General features: G+C 43.1%; 7 protein-coding genes across 7 annotated transcripts; 4 read left to right on the top strand and 3 right to left on the bottom strand.

Moving 5' to 3' along the window:
• Positions 1–487: 487 nt before the first annotated feature.
• Positions 488–2,392, top strand: EAE98_008261 (uncharacterized protein; the record flags this gene model as incomplete). Its single annotated transcript, XM_038955884.1, has 2 exons — positions 488–1,378; positions 1,427–2,392. 2 exons carry the CDS (start codon positions 488–490, stop codon positions 2,390–2,392), a joined length of 1,857 nt encoding a protein of 618 aa, XP_038807750.1.
• Positions 2,393–3,032: 640 nt separating this feature from the next.
• On the bottom strand, positions 3,033–4,145 carry EAE98_008262 (uncharacterized protein; the record flags this gene model as incomplete). Its single annotated transcript, XM_038955885.1, has 2 exons — positions 3,033–3,758; positions 3,822–4,145. The coding sequence occupies 2 exons, from the start codon at positions 4,143–4,145 to the stop codon at positions 3,033–3,035; spliced, it is 1,050 nt and encodes a 349-aa protein (XP_038807751.1).
• Positions 4,146–6,657: 2,512 nt separating this feature from the next.
• Positions 6,658–8,052, top strand: EAE98_008263 (uncharacterized protein; the record flags this gene model as incomplete). Its single annotated transcript, XM_038955886.1, has 2 exons — positions 6,658–7,156; positions 7,208–8,052. The coding sequence occupies 2 exons, from the start codon at positions 6,658–6,660 to the stop codon at positions 8,050–8,052; spliced, it is 1,344 nt and encodes a 447-aa protein (XP_038807752.1).
• An 866-nt stretch (positions 8,053–8,918) lies between these two features.
• On the bottom strand, positions 8,919–11,295 carry EAE98_008264 (uncharacterized protein; the record flags this gene model as incomplete). Its single annotated transcript, XM_038955887.1, has 9 exons — positions 8,919–9,139; positions 9,190–9,325; positions 9,377–9,575; positions 9,626–9,732; positions 9,790–9,892; positions 10,024–10,279; positions 10,388–10,502; positions 10,556–11,136; positions 11,184–11,295. The coding sequence occupies 9 exons, from the start codon at positions 11,293–11,295 to the stop codon at positions 8,919–8,921; spliced, it is 1,830 nt and encodes a 609-aa protein (XP_038807753.1).
• A 533-nt stretch (positions 11,296–11,828) lies between these two features.
• EAE98_008265 (uncharacterized protein) lies at positions 11,829–13,467 on the top strand (the record flags this gene model as incomplete). Its single annotated transcript, XM_038955888.1, has 2 exons — positions 11,829–12,873; positions 12,929–13,467. The coding sequence occupies 2 exons, from the start codon at positions 11,829–11,831 to the stop codon at positions 13,465–13,467; spliced, it is 1,584 nt and encodes a 527-aa protein (XP_038807754.1).
• A 2,919-nt stretch (positions 13,468–16,386) lies between these two features.
• On the bottom strand, positions 16,387–19,880 carry EAE98_008266 (uncharacterized protein; the record flags this gene model as incomplete). Its single annotated transcript, XM_038955889.1, has 2 exons — positions 16,387–19,622; positions 19,679–19,880. 2 exons carry the CDS (start codon positions 19,878–19,880, stop codon positions 16,387–16,389), a joined length of 3,438 nt encoding a protein of 1,145 aa, XP_038807755.1.
• A 1,483-nt stretch (positions 19,881–21,363) lies between these two features.
• Positions 21,364–22,653, top strand: EAE98_008267 (uncharacterized protein; the record flags this gene model as incomplete). The annotated part of the gene is made up of 2 exons (XM_038955890.1): positions 21,364–22,408; positions 22,457–22,653. The coding sequence occupies 2 exons, from the start codon at positions 21,364–21,366 to the stop codon at positions 22,651–22,653; spliced, it is 1,242 nt and encodes a 413-aa protein (XP_038807756.1).
• Between the last annotated feature and the right edge of the window lie 850 nt (positions 22,654–23,503).

Genomic DNA, 23,503 nt, shown 5'->3' on the forward strand with positions numbered 1-23,503 from the left:
GGAATAAGAGCAGCAGAGAGTCCCATATGCAGCACTTGCTACTAGGCATGCAGAAGCGGGAGGTTGCATCAGCGGGCGGCTGTAAACGCATACATGACAGGTATTGGATGAAAATGAGTGATATTTTCAGGGGTAACAAGAACATGTTTCAGTCTCTACCAATCGTTGATGAAATCAGCCCATGTGAACCATGGAAATTGCCTTCAAGGCATGTTCTCGTAAGCTTATGCTGCAGTCACATCTTCTATTTCTGGGACATGTATGAATTGTACAGCAGAAGCAGACGAGGACTTTGCTCATTTTAGAAGCACGGCTGTTTGAGCGGCTGCCACGTGATATACTGACCGCCATAATACCTAATATTCTGCCATCCACCAAGAGATAGTGCCGAGATACAGCTTTCATCCCCTCCTCCAGCCTGAACCCCATCTTCATCTTCATCTCCCACCTTCTCCACACAATTACCTCGCATCAAAGCACCATCAAAATGGAGGTAGCCAAGAATCCTATAGTTGATATTGTGAGGCTGGCTCCTCCCAATGGTGACCCGCCTATGTATGTGCAATTTATAGATAAAATATTCATCGAAGACCAACCCTCACCAGAGCTGCGTGTGGAACTCTTGACACTTCTCGAAGACCTTTTGCGAAATAAGGGACTCGCAGATCTCGTAGGCTGGGATCTCGTGCCTACGTTAATTGATATTCCGGGCTCAGAATCTTGCTTAATCACGATTGCACGACTTGCCAATCCTCGCGAAGTTATAATATCGGTCCTGGCAGAATTGAAAAGGCTAGACCTAGATGGAATTGAAGATGACTGGCATGGGGAAGAAACTGGAGTAGAAGATCAGAACAAGCCAGTGATATCGAACGACCTCGATCGATTCTGTTTCATACTTAGCCTTCTTTCGATCATTCACCCTCGAATCAAAACCAAACATCCTTCACGCTTTTTAGCAACTACCATACATGCTATTGTGCAAGCTTTCCATCCTTCACACCGAGCTGTCATGGCGATTGGCAAGTTTGCGCACATAGTCTCTGGCAAGAAGCGACCTACATTACCCGGACGAAAATCCAGTCTCAGCATCGCCAGCGTTATGCGCCCAGAGATAGAATCAAATTTGCCTCCGGCACCTGACCCAGAAGCACAAGAAGAGGATACGTACGAGTCTGCCATACAAAAAAAGCTTTTGCAAGGACTCGTAACGCATATGCTGGAAATGTACATCGATGTTTATCCTTTAGAATGGGCCGGAAGATTGCAGGAATCCTTTGATCCAAAAAGAATCGTAGCGGGTAGAGCGAGTTTGGCAGAGGCATTTCAAAATACGCCCGAGTATCAAACTAGAGAAACAGTTGCTGGTCAGCTCGTGGTAAGTGCATATATTATGTGGTTAACATGTCATTTCTAATTCATATAGTCTCTTTCTCGCGATCTCGAATTGGCCAATTACGATCTTTTGTTCGATACTATCCATTCAAAAGAACCCATTGCACATGCTCCAAATCCCGAAGATGATCTACCGGACTCGCCCGAAGACATCCCACTTTCTCCTGTTGGCTGCCTATTCCTTCTTACTTCTCTCATATTCTCATCCGTCATGTTCAAATCGAAGACGCCAGAACCAGTCATGTCTATATTCCCTGATCATGCCAAATTGGTTGCCCGATTTTTCGAATCTGCGGCTGGCTCATCTATTGCCATTGTTGATGCAGTAGTTGCAATTGGGTTATGGTTGGAGCATTCCAATAAATTTGTATCTGGGGAGTTCAAAGACAATGACTATATGGCACATCTAAGGGCTTTATCATTATGGTCTGCCACAAACCCTTCTCCTGGCATCCGTTATTGTACTCACAAATTAACCTCTGCCATCCTACATGCCCATCCTGTGGATACCATGAGGTTGACTTTCATATCGAAGACACTGAAGGGAACTTCGGATGAAATCGGCGCGATAGCACTCAAGGCATCCGCAATCACATGGCTCAAGGAAGAGTTGATCACAGCTCATGAGAGGAAAACACAAACCCTTTTCTCTACCACCTCTGCACTTTTGGAGACACAATCCCAAATCTTCCCAAATCTTTCGACGCTTGTCGACAAATCTGATGAAGAATTGAGTGATGAATTGATAGAGTCATTTCCAGTCCACATGGCCGCACTCAATTTTCTATTTTTCGTCGTAGGAAAGCAATATGCAAATATCATCCCTCCTGGAATGATGTCGCGAGTCGAGAGCGAATATCTAACTCCATTAAAGACTGCCCAAGAAAGTGCATTGAAGTTTTTAGCCTCGGTCAACGATACAGAAGCTCCACACATGGAATTTGAATTATTGGGCGAACAGATCTCAATGTGTTTTTCGAAACTCCATGAGAAATGATTGATGATTGACGAGTTATGATCAATGAATATAGGTGAAAGGGAGGGACGATATACTCTCTTGTACCGTGGTTCATCTGAAATCTTTTGCGAAGGTTTGGAGTATGGATACCTGGAGCATATGATTACGAATTGTTTGTGTATTTACGACGGAATGAGAATATTAGACTATGAGGCTGTTTGAGAGATGCAAATCCTCTTGTGATAGTGATGGTCAATGATTGGCTCAGGCATGTTAGATTTTAATGATCCCATTCGATCTCAACCCAGAAGCAATTAGATACTTTGAATGTAAATTTTCCACCATCGATTGCTAGGTATGTTTGCATGTAATGTCACTTGTATGTTTTCACTTATCGATTTACTGGGAACGCAAATTGGATCGTTCTCGATGAAAGTCGAATTCGAGCTATTTGAATGATTTAGAGCATTCGCATCATGCAGGTCATTAATTTACTTGAGCGCGTCCTATCAAGCATGGCGAATGTTTATGATCCAAAACGGCAGGTTACATTCCAGTTATATACCAAAGTAAATTTTGTATATACAAATATTAAAGTTCAAGTATATACAACAAATAATAATCCGTATTCCCCTTCCTCTTTCTCCCTTCCCTTATCTTGGGTCCGACAGATTAAAGTCTAAATGCTAGCAAAAGCCGACAAACTAGATCGAGCAACTCCCTTGGGATCGAAAAGGATAGCATCAGAACAACTGCTTCCCAAAGCCGCATTGTTGATCCACGCAGGTTCCCAATAGAAAAGTCCCACTCCACCATTAACTCCCGCGACTATTGCCGCAACATCCTTAATCCAGGTTGTTTGGCCTGCAGCACTGAATGGAATCGATGTTGCATCGGATGGGAAAGCGTATGCCGGGGATGGACACGCGAATGGCCAATTGGTTTCGGCGACTACGAGTTGTTTACCCCATGTGGAAGCCATGTTTGTTAAGGAAGTCTTGAGACTTGCGAGGGTGGCGGCGGAGGTGTAGAATGGATAGTAGGATACGCCCATCATGTCGAAATCGGTGGTTAGGAGAGGACCTGCTGCGAGAACGGTTTTGTAGAAATATTGTTGTTCGCTCCAGGAATAGCCGTTGTCGAGGTGGATCATGATCTTGGGTTTGGTGGTAAGAGTTGAGTCTTTGATACCGGCGGAGGCGGAGTGGAGGAGACTGGCAATGTTGTAGTAGGAGGATGTAGTGCCAATAGGCCAGAGAAGTCCAGCGCGGATCTCATTGCCAATGGAGATTATCGAAGGAGAGATGCCAGCACTGGCAAAGGCATCCGAGACTGCCAAAGTATAATTATAAACTTCCCATGCAAGGTTTCCAACGGTATCGGTAGGCCAGCCAGAGGGGATCGCCTGGTGAAGAAAGAAGTTAGTCTTGATTCTTAAAGAAATGGTGTGAGTAGCAGATTTGTTTACCTGATGACTTGGATCGGCCCATGTATCACTGAAATGTAAATCGAGATAGATGTTCAATCCAGCAGCCTTGGCACGTTTTGCAAGAGCCAAGTTGTAGGCCAAATTGTATTGGCCACTGGAAGGGTTGACCCATATTCTTTGTCTCACAGTGTTGACACCTGAAGCTTTCAGAATAGTCTCGAGGGCTTGTGTAGTACCAGCGGTATTTTTGTAAGTGTAACCACTTTTCTCCTCAACAGAGACGGACGACCAGTCGACTCCTTTGTAAGTAAGAGCAGCGAAGACTTGTGGCGCAAAGGCCAATACGGAATAGAAGAACTTCATGGTTGAGAATGTGCAAAAAGAAGTAGATGCGAAAGAATGTAGAAGGATGTCCCGTCTTCTATCGTGGCAGATCTCTCCGGAAGATATATAAATTGAGCCTGGAGTGGTCACTATTTAGCCGACTTGATCAACATGTTTGTAACCGAAGTACACTTGCGGTAATAAACAGGATGCTCTCAGGTGTGCGTAGTGGATATTTGCGTCTCCACACCGAGGAGGGCGGCAGCGTCATTAGTCTGTGAGATGGATCGACAGGGAGACAGGTTCAAGAACGACCTCCGGAGAATTCTCAATCCAGTCCAGTTCCCGATCTCGTATCTCAGGCAGGTGTGGCATTTCGGTATATGATCCTTTAAAAAGTGATTGTTCATCTGACTTCCCCTAAGCAGCATACCTAGTCCTTCATCTGACTTATTTGTGGCTTCAATGTAACGGCGTTCATCTTCTGACCTGGTGCTCTCCTCGACACTTGTTGAGGAATATTATTACATTACAGTATTATCCATGACTACTACGTCCAAAAGAATTCATTTAGCTCAAGCTCTCGCGTTGATGGAAGACAGCTCCAGATCTGTTCATGTTCCACCAAGGCGGAGTGGCCAAGTTTCCCAATCACGACGACTCGCTAACAGGAACGCAAACCATAAAAATCTGGGGAAACTTCAACATGGGTTGTGCTGCCATCCCATCAATTAGAAACGACAATAACAAGACGAAACGTGTTTGCCCCACAAAGTTCACAAGCCATGCAAGGGTTATTGTAAGAGTTCTGGAACCTACTTACCGTACATGTAACGCTTTTCCGACTAAAATATACGATTATTCAGCTTTTTATATTCTAGTTTATTTATGAATATATAAAATAAAATTGAATAAAATATTATAAAAAGATTCAGAATTATTTAAATTATTCAAAATAATATATCATTTATTTTTAAATATTTTTATAATAGTATTTTTGAAGAATTAAAATTGAAAGTTCGAAAAATTTCGAAAAATTCACTTATTTTATATAGAAAAAGTATTACAAGTTAAAAATTCTAAATTTTTTCAACTAAAAACGTATATAATTTTTCAACAAAAATATTTAAAAATAAATTAGAAACTTTTATATAAATAAAATGATTTATGTTATTTGTAATCAAGTTTTTATAATTTAATATCAATAATTGAATTAATTATATAGTATTTTAGTTTATATAGAAAAACATGAATTTTACAGGGATTTTGTTACATTTGTTATAGGGGTACGGTAAGTAGATTCCAGAATTCTTACCTCACGGAACGAAGTATAACCTTATGTGAATACGAGAAAGTTTCTCACCCCTTTGATTTTACTTGCCTTTTGTTTCCGGTCGCATACCTCCTTCTTTGTTCATTTCTCTTTTTCCTTTCATTTTCTCCTTCCATTTTTGTCTGCCATCGTTCAGTAAGTCGGCACAACAATGCGCGCGAATGGATGATTTCCCCCCAAAATTATCAGATCGAATCCCGAGAAGATCAGATGACACGTGACAATCTAATTCTCTTGCTGAGTCAGTCGGCTCCAAACATTCCCCCATCTTCGGCACGTAGAGGTATCATGGATGGCAACGGAAATTTTATTTTCCATTTCGAGATCCTGAACAAGGAATCAAGAAACTAACAAGAGTCTTCCAAAAGTTTACGCATCACGAGGGTTTCCACTTCATCCCCCTCCCGACTCCCGAGTGTGCCGATTTTCTGTCCCACTCTTGAACTCTTCAATCACCAATCTTGTTTGTCAGTCGCGCCAGTAAACGCTCTCACTCGGCCAAGAATAGCCCGGGCGTCATGGATGCATTGCTCCTTTCGGATTTAACTTTCAAATAAGGTTTACTAACGTCTACCAAAAGCTTGGTGGTGATCGATGGTCAGCTGTCAGGTACCATCTTCCACGGGAGTTCCTCCGAGATGTACCAGAAGCCATATTCGGTGTCCTCCCGTCCGAGCCGCCATCAGCATGGTCCACACGACGTTGGCGATTGAGATTAGACCACATTCCACATTCTTCACATAGAGATGGCTTCGTAGTTACACTGGCCTTGATTTTCTAGAAATTTGCTGGGGTCTTATCTTATTACCTCAAAGTCCACCTCATACAAAAATTGAATCGAATTTCAGCCCATACTGGGTTCCAAATATCAGTAGCTCCAGCACTATGATCATCCCCTTTCGAATCTTTCAAAGAAAACTCAAGCTCCGATGCTAGGTTCTACCGAAAGCGTCGGGGGAGGGTTGATGAACTGCATCCATTGGAATGTTGTTAACCAATTCAAGTATCATTGGTAAATGAAACAAAGACTCTCCTTTGATGACTATTCCCACTTGGTGGCTTCGCTAACAATCGAAGGAATTTTTCCCTATTTTGTTCGAGGTAATTTCTTCAATCCAGTTTGTCTAAGGTAACTGGGGAATTGCAAAATAAAGTCTATCATAATCGACGGAATGACAATAGTTGAGGATATCGGAAAATCATCAACATAATCTCAAAATGACGGAGGAAAACATATTAGTGGTGGGAGAAAATCTCCCGTTTGAAATGGAAGACCTCAAAGAGCAACGGGACGTACTGCTAGAGCAGTTGCGCAAATTTCGCGAAGAATCCCCCCCCAGAGAGCCATTTGAACCATCTGAAGTCGCATGGCATAATTCTTTGGATGACGATTATAGTAATGAACTTTTTGACGCGGTGAAGATAGGTATGAGAGATTGGAGTAGAAGCGAAGCAAAAGATCTCTCTCAACTCGACGATCTCCAGGGCAGTGACCGTGAATGTTTTTTCAAAGAAGTAGCAAAAATAGTCCTTCTGGATGGACCGGACAAACAGGAATTTCCAAAGGGTCTTCGGGGACAACCCAGAATATTAATAACTATTCTTGAAGCTCTGCTCACCCATCATTTGTTCACGACTGTCTATCCCGATCCTTTCTTCTTCTTAGGTGAAGAAACATCCCGAATTCTCAACGATATCATGTCGTTGGGCAACATCTGTAGGTTTTTTTCAATTCAAGTGTTGGTTACATAAAATTAACCATGCATAGGGAATCTAGGGCATTCCCAACGTTGGCGTGCAGACACCTTAAAACTCATTCATCCATTACGCAAGTCTCCAGATGAATTATTGGTCAAATCGGAAACAAAAAAGCTCTTGCGCAACGCTGCAATCTCCGGAGCTACAAACTTTATGCAGAGTCCCGCCAAATATATCATGAAAGGTAACCCGGATGCACTACAGAAACTTGTGGATCTGTACATGCAGGGCGCCGAGCATTCTTACATGATTTGGGGTAGGGAACCAATGATAAAGCTTCTTGACGCCTCCAACTTCTTGGGCCAGCCATTTGATCTCCAGAATCCCTACATGGAAGCAGTCGACAGGGTCTACAAACATCCCGATATCAATCCAAATGGCCAGCAAATATCCATGGTTTTCTCGCCTGCGATCCTGAGGTATGGGCTCCGCCTTGCAGATATAGGTTATTATGAGAAGAGATGGTGGCATGAGTTCCACAAGTACCGACGTGCAGGTGTGTTTTTTCATGTTCCTAAGCCCTGGGATGCCGATCAAGATTTTGAGGAAAAGACTCTTCCTCCCCGACCATCGAAAGACTTGGAGCCAGCAATTCTTCCTCCCAGAAGTGATTTGAGCGCAGAAGCTCTAGGTGAAAGAATGCTTAAGCGTTTCGACAGAGCGACTTTGCTTGACCTCGTAAAACCCTACCTAGACGATTTCGCTGAACAGCTAAGACCTGTGCTAGAAGGGTTACGCGGGGAAATAGCCCAACGAATTGAAGAGCGCGACGAAATGGAAAAGCAAAGAGACGAATTCAAAAGCAAGTACGGCGAGGCTCTTCAATCAATAGAGCGCCTCAGATCTGGGATGTGATTTGACTGTCAATTACAAAATGTATTGCCGGTTTTTTTGTTATGTTCTAAATTGTTATTCTCCATGTCATATTTCAATTTTGTCTATTCCTCAGTTTCTTCTAGGGGGCATGTTTGTGCAATTCACATCAATTGAGCAAAAGGTAATCATGTGTACGACCGGATGATCACTTCCAACGAGTGCAGGTTTACTGGTAGATAAAGATAAATATCATATGATTGTTTTACATTTCCATTTAAAGCTGGAGTCATTTTTGTTTGTTACTTTGATATATTTTGGGTGATATTTTGACAATACATCGTCACCTGTCTCATTGAAGAAGTTTTTACTTTAATGGACAATGTGAAGTTGTTACTTAGTTGATTTCAGTTTGGTATTTAGTTGTGTAATCTCTGAATTATGTGATGTCATCTACTTCATATACAATCTCACGTGCTAAATCCTTATGGATATTTCTATGTCTGTAGAGTTGAGCAGAGGTGGTACACCCTACTCTTTGCCCAGTCCTGATATTCATGTCCGAACAATCAATTCAGATCCGTATCCTTACCAAAAAGATAGCTAGAACAAGCCAGCCAGTACACAGGCAAATGCTATGATGACCTCAATCACATACCAATGCTGATGTCACTCCTAGGACAAAGCACAATACTCCACTCGAAATTGAAACGATTGATACACAGAGCCACACAATTGAGACATTTCTCATTCTTTATTGCTGACGTTGACTAAAAGCAAAACTGAAACCCCAAATTCTACGCAAGCATCTAAACTCAAACTCTTGATATGTCGCTCTTTCACTATCTCTCCCTCCTCATCAATCTCGAAGATCTATGAGTATTTATTGTAATTTCACCATCGGCACTTCAATGCTCAGGAAATTCGATGGTAGTGTCGGATACCACTCTACCACCAACAGCGAGCCGGAATTTCAGATTGGCTCCTCTGTCACCAAATATAACTTGGATCTGAAAATGGAACTCATGAACCATCCTGTCAAGGCGCTGGTTGAATCTTGACCTGCTGTCCATGCCGAAGTTGAAATCTGCAGGGAAGTTGTAAGGTATTTTGCCAACGCTCTTGACGCCTGTTTTACCCGTTAGTCAACATATATCAAGAAAAGGCCCATGAACTTACGTGGATCGTCCATCCTATCAGGTTGTTGATCTCCTTCGCATGAATAAAGTTCAATCGTAGAATTAATGGCTTTTCCAGGGCTGTAGGGGGACGAACAACCTTCTGAATGAAACGACCCTTCAGTTATCACATCGCCCTACAAGAATTAGAATTACTATCATCATAAGCATCTTGGGAGCCCTCTTACCTTTGAAACACACCATATGGCTCGGCCTGCACAATACTTTAGGTTTGAGTAGTCATCGATGTATGCGTGCTTTTCCTCATCGATAAATTCCCGGAAGACACGACTGATTCGGAAGCCGTAGTGCCGACGAACGTACTTAACGCGAGGCGCAAGTCCTTCGAGTGCCCGAATTCCAGCACCCCTTAAAACTGCGAGATCACTATTTTACAGATTAGACGCGTCGAGCCACCGGAACGTCAAGATACTCACGGGCGCTCAGGGCATAGAAGCTCAATATGTCCATTTGAAGCACACCACGACAATAATCTGCTGTATAGATATTTTGAAGCTCCCATTCCACCCACAAGAGCTATGCGCTTCATGGAAGTTAGAAAATGAAGCCGACTAGCTAGCAAGGTCACGTTGAAACTTACATGGATTTTTGCCTTTCTTTGGCGCTTTGCTTGGTCGACCTGCTTTTTAACTAGTTTGATTACCCGATCGACGATTGGATCGAACACGTACTTCATGTCTTCACTGGAAGGATGTCAGAAGCTTGCGATAATGTATGAGCAGGACTACCAAGTCTAATCATTACTCCTAGTCTGAGTTTGGAGTGGAAAACTATACCGATGGGGATTTACACTTGCAAATCGAGTTCAACTTACAGTGATAGGAAGATAACATTATCGTCTCTGTCATATTGATGCGAGCTTGGCAAATCAAAGTACAGCGGACCTAGTTCGAAGGTGACAGCATTCTCCATGGTGGGACCGAAGCATCTCTTAAGCACCTCCCAATTGTTCATCAGAGCGCTTCCCGGACCTTTTCTCGTATATGGGATGCTGTCGAAAGCATTGCCAAAACGATCAGATAAGAGAGCGTGAAGGTGACGATCAATATAGGTAGAGCCACACTTTCCACCTATGATAACAATATTTAGCTGTGCTTCGCTGCAAAGTAGATGCCATTCCTTGTACAAGAGAGGGCCTAGATGACCGATCGACCTTCCCAGTGAGTGGATGTACTGACCAGTTCCAACGCAAAGTTCTTCAAAAGTCAACTTCGGCGCAACCGAAGTGACTGTGTATGTGGTAATATCGACAGTTCCTCCCCCGCAATCACATATCAAGACATTATCACCGCGCTGGGACATTGATCAGCATTTAATTAATCATTTGAAATGCTGCAATGGCTTACCTGCACAGCATTGAGAGTTCCTGGTGCAGCTAGCTCTTTCAGAGTTGCAATCGCTGCCGCTTCCGGTTCCGCAATTGTGTGTACCTCATCCATTGGGTTTGCTGCAAATCCAGCCTTCCTGGCAGCGTTCAAGGTGGCATGCTTTGCCTCATCAGACCAGATGGCTGGCAAGGTAATCCAACAGTCTATTGGCGACATTCTGAAGGCATCCACTCCAAGCGTTCTTTCGGCGTGTCCAGCAAAGGCAACATACAACTCATGGAGAAAGTCCTCACAGACACCTTTGCAGTCTCGGTGTGGTGGCAAGTGCATCATTCCTTCATCGATGACTATCTTTGAGATTATATCGTCGTCCTCGCCAAAGACAGCGTTTTTGTCTAGAAGGAGCTTCATCCAAGAACATGACGTCAATTTTGGTCCCACGTTGAAGCCCCATTGGTTTGATTTTATGAGGCTTGGATTTTCTCTCGCATATGCAATCCTGGATGGGACCTTCGTCGTTTCGGTTTGCTTTTTGCTGCAAAGAGGCACAAAGCTAAGTTTATCGCCAGTTTTCTGGGTGCTAAGGCCATAAATAATACCTAGACACGTATGAGCAATGAGGGAAAAATCTGGTCGTAATACAAACCAGAAAATGTAGTTCCATAATCTATAGCGACAATGATTTTATGGCGTGGCGGTAACCCTGTAGCAACTGCTATGTTGGGACCCAAAATATTACCAGAAAGTTGAGATGTCATTACGTGAGTCTTGCGCTGGCGTTGGTGTTGCGTTGATATGGGAGTTCGGGATGTCTGATGCACTCATTTCTGGGGGGAATGAGAATTAACTTACTAAGTTATACCAACGCGTATATTTTCCACAAATGACGGATCTCGCATATTTCAAAACAGAGAGCTCCAAAGCTTGCCATGCACAGTGGAATGTCTCTGAAGGCCGCATATTATGAAACAATTCTACTGCTACCTTGACGGTCGGCGAAAATTCCACACAACCCTTCGAATTGTATCGGTAACTTTAATTGGAAAAGAACAGTACTGAAATTATCTGACTGCCATAAATGCTACTCATGTTCCTCAAGTTTTTAACTTAAAAGAGAAAATCGCAAAATATGGGACTTCAAGCCAGTTTTCACCAGTTCATCCTCAAACTGAAGAGTGAAAATCGAAAAGATTACATCTACCCCAAACGGAGGACGATATCATGCCATGAAAAGCGACAGAACAGTTCTTGGCCGTTCAGGAAATCCTCAATTTCTAGCAGGGTTCGACTGATGACCGCCCGCTTCAAATCCCACAGTACCTGTCCTTCCAAATACAAAACTAAGGATGGAGAATGTTCTGTGGTAGACCATGTAGAAGATTTGCGCGTTGGGTCTACAGAGGCAATGAATCCTTGTTCAGAAGTTCTTTCGGATAGACCCTCCCGGAAGAAAACCACATCTTCGATCTCTGCGAACTCAGGAAACAGGCCACCTGCACCTGCATTAATAGGCCATGATGTCTCACCATTCGTTGAGGTTGACAGGCATACAGGCGTTGGAAAATGCGACTCTATCATGGTAGATGTCCATTCTATACATGCTACAAATCCTGGCAAGCCTGAAGGAAATTTGCCATCTACCCTGAACGCTCAAGCTACCCCCCTATCATCTCACACGGATCACGACATTGATCAAAATAGGGTCCCAACCCCACCAACAAGCGTTCTACCTAGAGAGCCATTGCCTAACGCGATTCACGTCTCAAAATCAACCCAGTCTCATGATTTTCCAATGGCTAGCGGCCGAAATTTGAAACGATTAGATGACGAGGTGCACCAAAGTTATGAAGAGCTTCGAACACTGAAGAAGGAGATAGTCGACCTAAAGGAACACGAGTCAGAACTCCTGCAGAGAAGTCAGCGGGACAGAAAAGAATGCAATCAAGCTGTACTAGCCCTCCAAGAGATGGCCTTCAAGTCATGGAGAGCGGGGACATGGCTCCCTGTCGACCATGATGCCGTTGCCCTTGAAATTTTCGCACTCCAGGCAGAAATGAGCAGATGGATACGGAGTGCAACCAGTGACGACTCTCGGCTTGATGATTTATCTGAATTATTTCAAGGAGAATATCAGGCCAAAGATGCATTGAGGGAAGAGCTATCGAAAGTGATGGTCTTCAAAAACGATGTACTCCCTGAGGGACTACCTCAGAGACGGGCTAAAAAATTCTTGCTCGAAGCGCTTCTTGCTCACCATCTTTTCACGAATGTTTTCTCGTCGCCATTTTCTTTTCTCGGAGATGAATCAACGAGCTTGGAGTTTATTCATGAGACGGGTTTGTCATGTATGCATGTTTACTCTATATTAGACGAGCTAGCTAACAATTATAGGGAACATTGCAGATGCCCATAGATGGCGCTCTGATACACTGAGGCTATTGTTCCCGGAGGCTTCGGAAGATGACAAAGCTGAGGCTGTCAGACTCAAGATACCACCTTTACTTAATGATAGAGCAAACATTCAAGCAGAGAATTTCTTCAACAGCCCGGCTCGGTGCTTCTTCGTTAAAACCCCAGAACTAACGGCCAGGCTTCAAAAGATCTACCAGCAGGCCGCTGGTCTAGCCTACCATCTCTGGACTCGACGATCAATGCTCAAAATAGTCACGCGCAAGGATTTGAACTCTTTCTTCGACATCGATGACAACCAGATGTCTCTCCACGTTAGCGTGCAAGAAGACATCGAAAATAAGCTAACAGGCGAACCTATCAGTTTGGTATTGTACCCCGGTGTTGTGGCATATGGCTTGGACAACTGTGCAGAATATGAAATTCCACGACCATGGATGCCAGCGAAAGTTTGGTTGCACAAGCCTTTGTCAGAAAAGCCGCAAGTACCAGTTGGGGAGGATTTGGAAATCAAAGGATAGGACGAATTGCTTTGGGGGGGAGGGGGGTTTCCTCAGAAAGTTTACCATTCGTAAGAGGGACTTATGCCCTGAGGTGGAGCTCATCTGATTGAGGTCTGGAAGAGAGTGGAGTATTAGGCAGGACATGACAGTATTGCAGTTAGTGTACTTCCCTGGAAATAATGAGCTTTGTACTCAAATTATACCCCAGACAGTGAAACGAGTGAATATAGTAACATTTGCATGTGGAGTTCGGTCTGTCGATATCAGATAATCGTGTACCCTGAAATGGGGGTAGAAGGGCTCTAAAACTACGCGTGCGGTCGTATGTCCTCAATATTGATGTTATGAGTTGGGGCCCTTTAATATTTTCGAAGGGGTTTGGAGAGAAAGATAATAGGATTTTACTAAACAAGCTCTGCCAGTGTATATAACGCACGCCAGGATATACATACAAAATCCATTGAACTTACTTAATATACTGTGCATACCTAGTCATCAACAGATGCACTTCCACGGCCCAAAACCATCTACATGTACATCCACCTCCATCACCTCCATCACCTCCATCACCTCCATCACCTCCATCACCTCCATCACCTCCATCACCTCCATCACCTCCATCACCTCCATCACCTCCATCACCTCCATCACCTCAAACCAATCACATCCATCCCAAGAAGTAAAAAGAATCTTCCCCAAATCTCCAATTCTTGCACTGCGCCTATGTATATATCTACCCCCAACCAAGCAAGCCGCCCCAGAAACCTTCAAAGAACGCCCAGACACACTTTCTAATTCCTCTACTAACCTCAAATATTCGTTAGAGCCGCGAAGTTAGTTTCTTTACATCTTTAATCCTCCTCTTCATCTAGAATCAAATCGCTATATAAACTCCAAATCCCATCATTCCACAATCTCACCAATTCATCATCTCGCCACTACAAAACTCCTCCTCTCACCATCCCAGATTTCTAGCTTTCCAGGTCCTCGCCTCAACCTCCCAAATGCATCTCTAATTCTCATCACTGCCGTCCAAATCCCAGCTCCAGCCCATCAACCAACCAAACAACAGTCCTTCCCCTTCCTCCTCATCCATCAAAAGGAACCAGGGAAAAGAAAACACCCATCCCCAAACCCACAGCACCAACAAAAAATCAATGTCCAATCTGGTTAACCCCCCAAAAATTTCAATCTATTCAAATCAGATTCTATTCCATCCATACAACTGACAACTTACAATCCACCTTCCACGATTGGAATTAAGATCAAGATTAAGATTCCGGGGTTATGCATCTCTGCATGTTTCTCCCCTTTCCCCTCCTCGCCCCCAAAAAACTCCCCAAAAATGATTTAGCTCTTTAAACCCACCTCCGCCCAACCACCAGCAAATCAATTTGCAATCAATCTTCAATCTCTTAAGAACCAACAGAAACTTCCTATCCATATCAATATTCCACTTCCACTTCCACTTCTACAACCTACAACCTACAATCTATAACCTACAACTCACCCTCCACCCTCTTCACTCCACCATCTCCCATCTCCCATCCACTATCCACAATTATAATTAAAACTGAGACTGAGATCCAGATAGAGATCCAGACCGCTTTATTTTAAAACTCTTCCCTTCCCCCCACCTTTCCCCTCTCTCCCCCCCTCTCCCCTTTCCCCAAAGCCTCATTCCGACCCCCCTTCCACTCTGTTTCCAATAACAACAATAACAACAACAACAACAAATTTAATCAGATTAATCTAATCAAACCTCCGAATTATTAAACCCTCGAATCAACAAACCTCTAAATCAACAAACCTCTAAATCAACAAACCTCTAAATCAACAAACCTCTAAATCAACAAACCCATACCCAACCCCAAACTCAAATCTATAGAAAAAAAAAACCACTTGTACAAACACACAGACGATAACCTTAGACGAACCACGAAAAAAAGGAGAGAAAAAAAGAAAAAAAGAAATAAAAAAGAGGAAGGATTTTAAAGAATATCCAATATAAAACATCAACCTCTACAAGAAATCAAGAAATCAAAAAAACCTATCAAAAATACATAAAAACACTATTCAAGACATTTTTTTCCTAACTTTCCCTTCCCTTTCCTTTCCCTCCCCTTTCCTTTTCCCTTTCCCAGCTCCTCGCCCTTCGATCCCTCGCCTCCTCTGCCCCTCAATCTATCTACTTATTAGTCACCTACTCACCTACTCAATCTGCCAACCTACCTAAGCACTTACCCGCCCCCTCGCCTAGCAAACATATATGTCCATCTAATATATTCATCCATCTAATATACCCACTTTACCCCTATTCCAAGAGGCGAGACCAACACAATAAAAAATATTCTATCATCTTCATCTTCATCTTTATCCCCATCCCCATCTCTATCTTCATCTTCATCTTCATTTTCAATTTCTCTTAACAAAAAAAAAGAAAAGAAGAAAGAGAAGAGCTACATTTTATTTATCCACTATACATACAAAACACATACACATACACACACACACACACACACACACACACACACACACACACACACACACACATACACAAACACGAATTTCCCATTTTCTAATCCATCCATCCATCCAGAGGCATCTACCCGATAAATCCGAACCACCTCACACCAAGAAACCAAGAAAAGGGAGTAAATAGATCCATCATATCATACAACACAATCCAAGGACCTCCGTCTTTCCCCCTTTCCCCCTCTCCCCCTCTCCCCCTCTCCTTCCCAACCAACCGACCCAACTCCTATATCCACAGTATCCGAGTACCTAAAGTTCATCTAAATCTATACATACAAACATACATACATACACCAAAAGAAAGAAAAGAAAAGAGAACAAAGCCACAGAAAACAAAACGATCTCAAGATACAATTACACGATCCAAAGATATCCATTCATCCAATCCAGTAAACCAAGAATCTAGAATCTAACCCCCGCGCCACTCCTCGTTCCTCCTACTTTTCCCTTAACATCCCACGCCCAGTTTTTCCCTTTAGCAGCATCAAACGCCTTACCCACTCTCAAAGCATCGCTAACCATTATCGGTTCTTCCAATAAATGAGCATAAGTATGATAAGGCACGGAATTACATCTTGAAATCTTCGGTTTCGCTGGTGCATCCTTCTCATTTAATTTCCTCTTCTCTTTGATGATATCTTTGAGCTCTTGGTCGTCAGCAGTGATTTGTGCTTTGAGGAACATCAAGTCTGTAGATTTCTGAAGGGATTCCATGACTGGAATACGGGGTTCGTAGGCAATATCGGAGAGATTTGGAGGATCTGTGGAGACGATGGACGGGTCGAGATGGGCGGATGGTTGGAGAAGAAGTTGTTGGATATCTATTGATTCGCCATGAGGTATTGCAGTCTTATGTGAAGGTGTGATACAATCCATATCGACTTCTTTTCTTAAAACGTGATCAATGTCGACTGCGGAAAAATAGGCGCAGGACTGTGGTAGATCGTTGATTCCCATTTGTTGGGAAAACATAGCTCGAGTCCAGAGATTGGATACTTGTAATGCTAATGCAGCACGATATTTATCTTCATCTTGAACTAGATATCTGATTTCGTCATGAACAGTTATGGCTAGGCGGGCATTAATATTGTAGAGACGAATGATGTAATCCATGGAAATAATGAGAAGGTGCAAATAATCTACACCTGAGGATTGAATTGCCCAATTGATGCGTGATGTCATAAAACCGCCTTTGGAAACGAAACATGCCATTAGGGCTTCTGTTATTCCTGCGCCTAGAACCGGAGTGCGTGGCCTTTCTTGCTCTGCAAATTCTTCCAACTTGTTGAAAACAAAACTTTCTGTTCCTCCACGCCAAAAAGGTCCGGGATAAAGAATCTTTCTGCTGGTTTTGACGCCTTTAGTAGCCTTGTAAAGGTTTCCAGCTGTGTGGGAGGTTTCAGCTTCCGTGAGACTAGGATTGAATTGCCGAAGTAGAGTTGACGCGAACTTCAAACCAGCTCCATAGATTCGACCATAATTGAAGACCTTGGCATCATTACGGGTAATACCGAGAATGCCAGCTGTGCGAGAATGGAGATCCGTACCTGCTGCTTTGGTACCCTCTAAAGTCATAAAACCGACAGCATTACCTCCATGTAGTTTGAATTGGGCATCTCCAACAAGACTAGCAATCCATAGCTCTTCGGAATCCACATCTGCACCAACGAAGCAATAACCAGGTGGGGCCTTTATCATTGACTTTAGTTCTGAGCCAACACGGTTCGCTTTGGCATTACTTGCTGTAAGCCATGTATTCTCCACTGCTCTTCGAGTCACGGTACCCATGGGAATTATTTGCGGTAGAATATAGCCTATTTCTAACTCGGATTGCGATGTTGCAGGCCCCTTTGCTCCATCTTTTTCATATACCGTCATCTGAGACTGTATACGATTTCTTGCACTTATCCAATAAGAACAAGAAGCATTCATCTCTAGTGCTTCCCTTGCATATGAATACTCGGAAGAAAGAATACCTTTGTCGAAGTATTGCACATAACTTTTCGCCATCGGATTTCCACATTTAGCCAATGGACCGTCCTTGTGCGGAATTTTAAAGTAAGCAGCAGATGTATCGTCTCGCAGAGCTACATCAGCTTCTTCAAATGCATTGCACTCTTGCATTTGTTTTTGTTTATAATTGTGAGCCTCTTCGATAGGAACTCTAAAAGTCCAACCATATTTGTCGGACCATACTAATGGATACCCATCCCAAGCCAAACGCAGAAGTAATGGTGCAATTCGAGTACGGACTGATAAATTAATAGGACCGGTGACTTTAGGGTAGAGATCTTTATACCATTGAGGCTTACCAGGCATCTTCTGTCTTTTAGCTGGTCTTGGGGGATCCTTTTTTGTTTTCCCCTTCACCATTTTGACCTCTTGAATAGTCCAATCGAGTTGTTTTAGCCAAGCGTCGTTCTTCCATGACTCAGGATCATCTTTCATCTCTAAAGCTTTATCTTTCAAAGCAAGAAGTCGTTCTTGTACTGCATCAGACAACTTGTGATAGGTGGCTTCGGCATTGGCGACATAAGATTCCCACGATCTATCAATTGGAAGTATGACCGATGAGAGATGTCTCAATGCTGCAAAGCTGACTGGATGTGGGCATGTCTCGACAAAATTGGGAAACACTCTTTTGTAAACTCTATGGGTAATGTCAACATCCGCTGCACAATAGTGAAGAAGTTCATCTAGTTTTGCCATGATTCCTTCCCGGTCACATTCACCAAATGAATCCCTTGCTGCTTTGTCGATTGTGACATTGAGATGAAATTTTGCGACATCTCTTAATGAATTGACGGAGCTTCTGCCTATCCATAATTCTGCTTCTTCCTCTTCCGAAATAGACTTGTGACCCAGCAAAGCTGCTAATTCTGCACTGTCGGTCTCCCCAGCGATCTTTTCGCGTAATTCCCGATCCTTTCGATGTTTCATCCAAGTCGGTCTTTGACGTGAACACATTCCATTGACGGCAACATGTAATGACATAGTATCCAAGAAACAGTTCTTCGATTGATTGATGTCGTATTCCTCGGCTACCCTGGCTCGATCGTAACCAATATTATGCCCCACGATAATTCGTGGTTTCTTTGCATCTCCGAGAGGTATCAATTGACGATCATTATCAGTCTCCCCCAACAGCCACGGCGATAACCAAGAATACCAATTTGTAGGACTAACAGCACACGCCATGACAGCAAATGAACTTTCTTTCCACATCACTTCCGTGTCAAAACATAACATTTCTTCATCTGGGGCAAGTACCGCTTCAGGCGTGCCGTCGTTCTTGTACCTCGTCCATCCACTTTGACGTGACCATTTGAGCGGCCGAGGTGGAGTTTCCGTCTTAACAAATTGCTTCGCAAATGTCATGTATGGTTCGGAAGCATCTACGCCCAGTTTATAGAAATGCTCATCGAGTGTATCACCTTGTAGCTCGGGAAGATCGAAAGATATCGGAGGAGTATTGTCCGTATTCTTCCCAAGTAATTCATGCCTCTGCAGATGATCTTTTGAAAGATCTACGAGCTCCTGAGAGGGAAGGGATTGGATGTCCTTAAACACTTGATCGTATATATGAGCACTTATTTGTTGAATTCCTATCTCATTGAATCGAGGTTGCTCTGGGTCTTCTACTTTTTGCTTAGCTGACTTTCAAATTAATTATCGAAGTTTTTGTTCGACATACTGGATTGATCTTCTACTTCGGCCAACACTTGCATCGGCTCTTGTGCCGAATCATGTGTTGATCCATTTGATTCCGTGGCATATGTTCGCCATCGCGCCCAAGATATTGGGGTATCTTGAGGTTTACGAGCTCGATATTTTGCAAGACGAATGAAGCTTGCGCTTGGTCTACTTGCACGACCAACGCGGAACGAAAGAAGCATAATATGAAAAGAAATCTTATTAAATCATTATCTTGACCAATTTACTCGTACATAGTTAGTCGGTAGATAGGTGGGTATGAATATCAAAATGTCAAGCAACAGGAGACGAAACGAATTGATCGATAAAGTGACGTCCTGGACAAGCCTCCCAAAGTGTAAGGGTTATTTTTTTTTCGGGCGGGGGTGGCCAATTGATGATAAGGATACCGGTGATGGACCAGGTAGACAAGGCTTTGATGTGTAGCCTCGTGTGGCTTAACGAGGCTGATGGAAACTTGGAATCGACTTTGGGTTACCAATCCATTTGATTGGTAATCACTCATATTAAGTATATACTATTATCATATCGTAGGTCAGTACGTATTCTTTCAAGTTCGAGGTCTCTTGTTTCCTTTTTACCACTTTTGGTGTGGCAGCACTTGTTAAGGATTTATTGAGCATGATTTCTAAGATAGATTTTCAATAAAATTTAAAGGCAAGGCTGAACATTACATCCTTGCGAGGCTGAAATTCATCAGTCTTTCGCTGACTAATACCGTGCCGAAACTTCCTTATCGATAACTTCTTTCGCTCCCGAGGATCTTTTTATTTCAATCTGACCTGTTCGGATAAGACAGAAATTCGGAGTTTTATCATCAGCTACCTACCAGTAAGGAAGGGGAAATATTGCCGTCATTGATCATATTAACAACAATAAGACGCCTCCAGAGAGGAGTGGCATTTGTATCAATCTAATCTTTCATAAGTGTTCCACCGGCAGCAATATTGTCCCGAGTTTCTTTCTTTCTTTCTTTCTTCCGTTCTTTCTTCCCGTTCGTATGAAACTTTATACTTTTCTTCGGGTTTTGCCCATTGCTACTCGTATGATTCTGATAGTGTAACATTCATTAAACTAATCAACGAAATTCATCATAGAGACACACACAAGTACAAACACGACTTATAGATGTTAATACTGTACAGCGCCCAGTTCTTAGGTAGATTGAATTTGACCCTCGCCCGGAGTATAAGGGGAAAATAAGACAACGACGACAGCGACAGCGACAACGACAACGACAACGACAACAACAACAACAACATCGACAGCAAAGCAACCCATTCCTGTCCAACCTTACTCTCAATCTCTCTCGTACTCTCGCTGTCACTCTCATCAGCCTCCCTCCAACTCCCTTGAAACTTTGTTGCGGTTAGACGAAATATAGATTACCTAGTACTAGATACTAGATACCTAAGGACGGTACTCGATTCTCCTTTCTATCTTTTGACTTCAGACCTTTCTATACGGTACCTATCCACCTAGGTACTTTCTATACTGTCAATATTCTCTCATTCCATTTCGCATCGCACAAAAGTTGGCACATTGATTGGGTTTCATTGTTTATCTTATGTATGAATGAGATGAGAAGAAACTATTATTCTACGGTTCTTGAATCTACAGAGTGCTCATGCTATCATCTTTCAGTAATTTTACTTCCATACCAAAATGACCTCAGGCTATCCATATTCACCCCATTACAACAACGACAACAATAGAAATCCAAATTCGGCATCGACCGCCAACGCAAACTCAAACAACCGTTTACTATGGAACAACGAATCTTTGGCTGGTAGAGGAGAGGACATTGAATCTCTAACTTTACCTCCAATCAGTCGGCCAAATCCCGAGAACAGATTGGAGCTACCTGCAATATCATCATCACCACTTTTTGTATCAGATTCCCATACAGGACAATCACAGCCAGAACCATCCTCTCACCGTCTCGGTTCAAGGAGCAATGCACCGGCAATGATACTTGGAGCCGTATCCGCCTCTACAACAACCACTAATTCAAATTCAAGACCTGGTGAAAACCGCACAAAACGCTCTCGGAGCTCATCTCCCCCCGATCTTTTTTCTTTTGATCCTTTTGACGAAACCGTCCGGTATCGATCACCACCTCCACCACCATCAAATCAAGTGGGTCGACAAAATTCACGACCATCCTCACAACCAGGAAGAGGGTCTTCCTTTTATGACGACGACGCCGAGGCTTTAGCAAATTTCGACTGGGACACTTTTCTTTCACAAGACAACGAAAACGACGAAGAGATTGACGATCCATTTGCATCGCCACCACGAATACCTAGTCGAGTTTCCGATAGTTACGGTGTAGTTGATCTTACTGAATCATCACCAGCTATGGTTCCCCCGCCAGAAAGACGCAGAGCTCTTAGCGGCACCAGTTTACGTCCAGCTACACTCACCAGACCGAAATCCCCAAAACGACGAAAGCCAAGTCTCTCAAAGTCTACATCTGCAAAACGTCGCAAGCTTTCACCATCAGAAACAAAACCCGAGGAAGATGTCGAAGTGGTTGATCTCGCGGAGAATTCGAATCTACAAGAATATGAAGCTGCGAAGGCGAAAAGACAAGAAGACTTGATCAAACAACAAAACCAAGATGAAGCAACAAAACCGGTCAAATTAGTAGAGTTCCAGTGTATCATATGTATGGATAATCCGACGGATCTGACGGTAACACATTGTGGTATGTTCCTTCACAACGTTCGTTTCTAGCACTTCTAATATCATATAGGCCATCTCTTCTGTTCCGAGTGTCTTCACTCAGCATTACACGCAGGGAATAACGGCAGGAAATCATGCCCGGTTTGTCGAACCTCAATTAGCACCACGAGCCTGCCCGGCCGAAAGCCACCTAAAAACGGTACATTTCCTATAGCGATCAAGTTAATGACGGCGAACAAAATGGGAAAGAAACCTAAGAGGAATTGATGGCTTCGTTGAAAGAGGTCTGGGGGTATATTATATCAGGGGTTTGTTAAATGGACAGCGACAATGGAGGGACTTCTATGAATGGATTCATAGTAAAGACCACGGCGTTATGGGCTGGACTGGGGTGGACTGGACTGACAAGATACCACATCTGGAAATTGGGACTTCAACACTTTGTACAATGGCAAGCTGGGGCGGATCAGATAAATATCACTTCTATGATTTTTGTGTGTGCGCAATAGCATTATACGAAGATAGATTGGGGGGTTAGTTGAGAGATCTCACCATATTTATAACAATGCAATTCTTCCTGCATTAAAATACAAGATATCAAGGAAAATATTGCCCTTTTTAGGTTTCGTTTCCGGGACCGGTCATTTATTCATAACGCAATAGTGCTGTTTGGTGCCATCAATTGTGAAGTTGGTGAAAAAGAGCATCATACATAAAGAGGTCTCAATCTGCATACATTCTCACTTCACCCTACTCGTACAGTAGGTCATGTATCTTCTGTGTGATGAACAGGTAGGTGCTGTCTTTATCTGAACACTCAATCTCTCGATCAGGACTTCTAACATGCACCTACCGATCTATTACAAGGAAGCTACATTCATCTGCTTGAAATGACGATATCCAGTACCTCATAATTGGATGCCTCTCACCACTCTACAGTAACTAAGTCCTTGAATCCCATATAATTTTCGTTGACTATCATCACATGCTTCTTATCACGACACTACGTCAATTCTATCTGCTCTACATATTATTTGTACCTAAACTAGAGCAACAACATGATCAGAGGCATGCATCAAAATTGCTACCCCTCTCTTCGATCTTCACATCATACATA

The sequence above is a fragment of the Botrytis deweyae genome (assembly GCF_014898535.1).
Source record: "Botrytis deweyae strain B1 chromosome Unknown BDEW_021, whole genome shotgun sequence".
NCBI lineage: Eukaryota > Fungi > Ascomycota > Leotiomycetes > Helotiales > Sclerotiniaceae > Botrytis > Botrytis deweyae.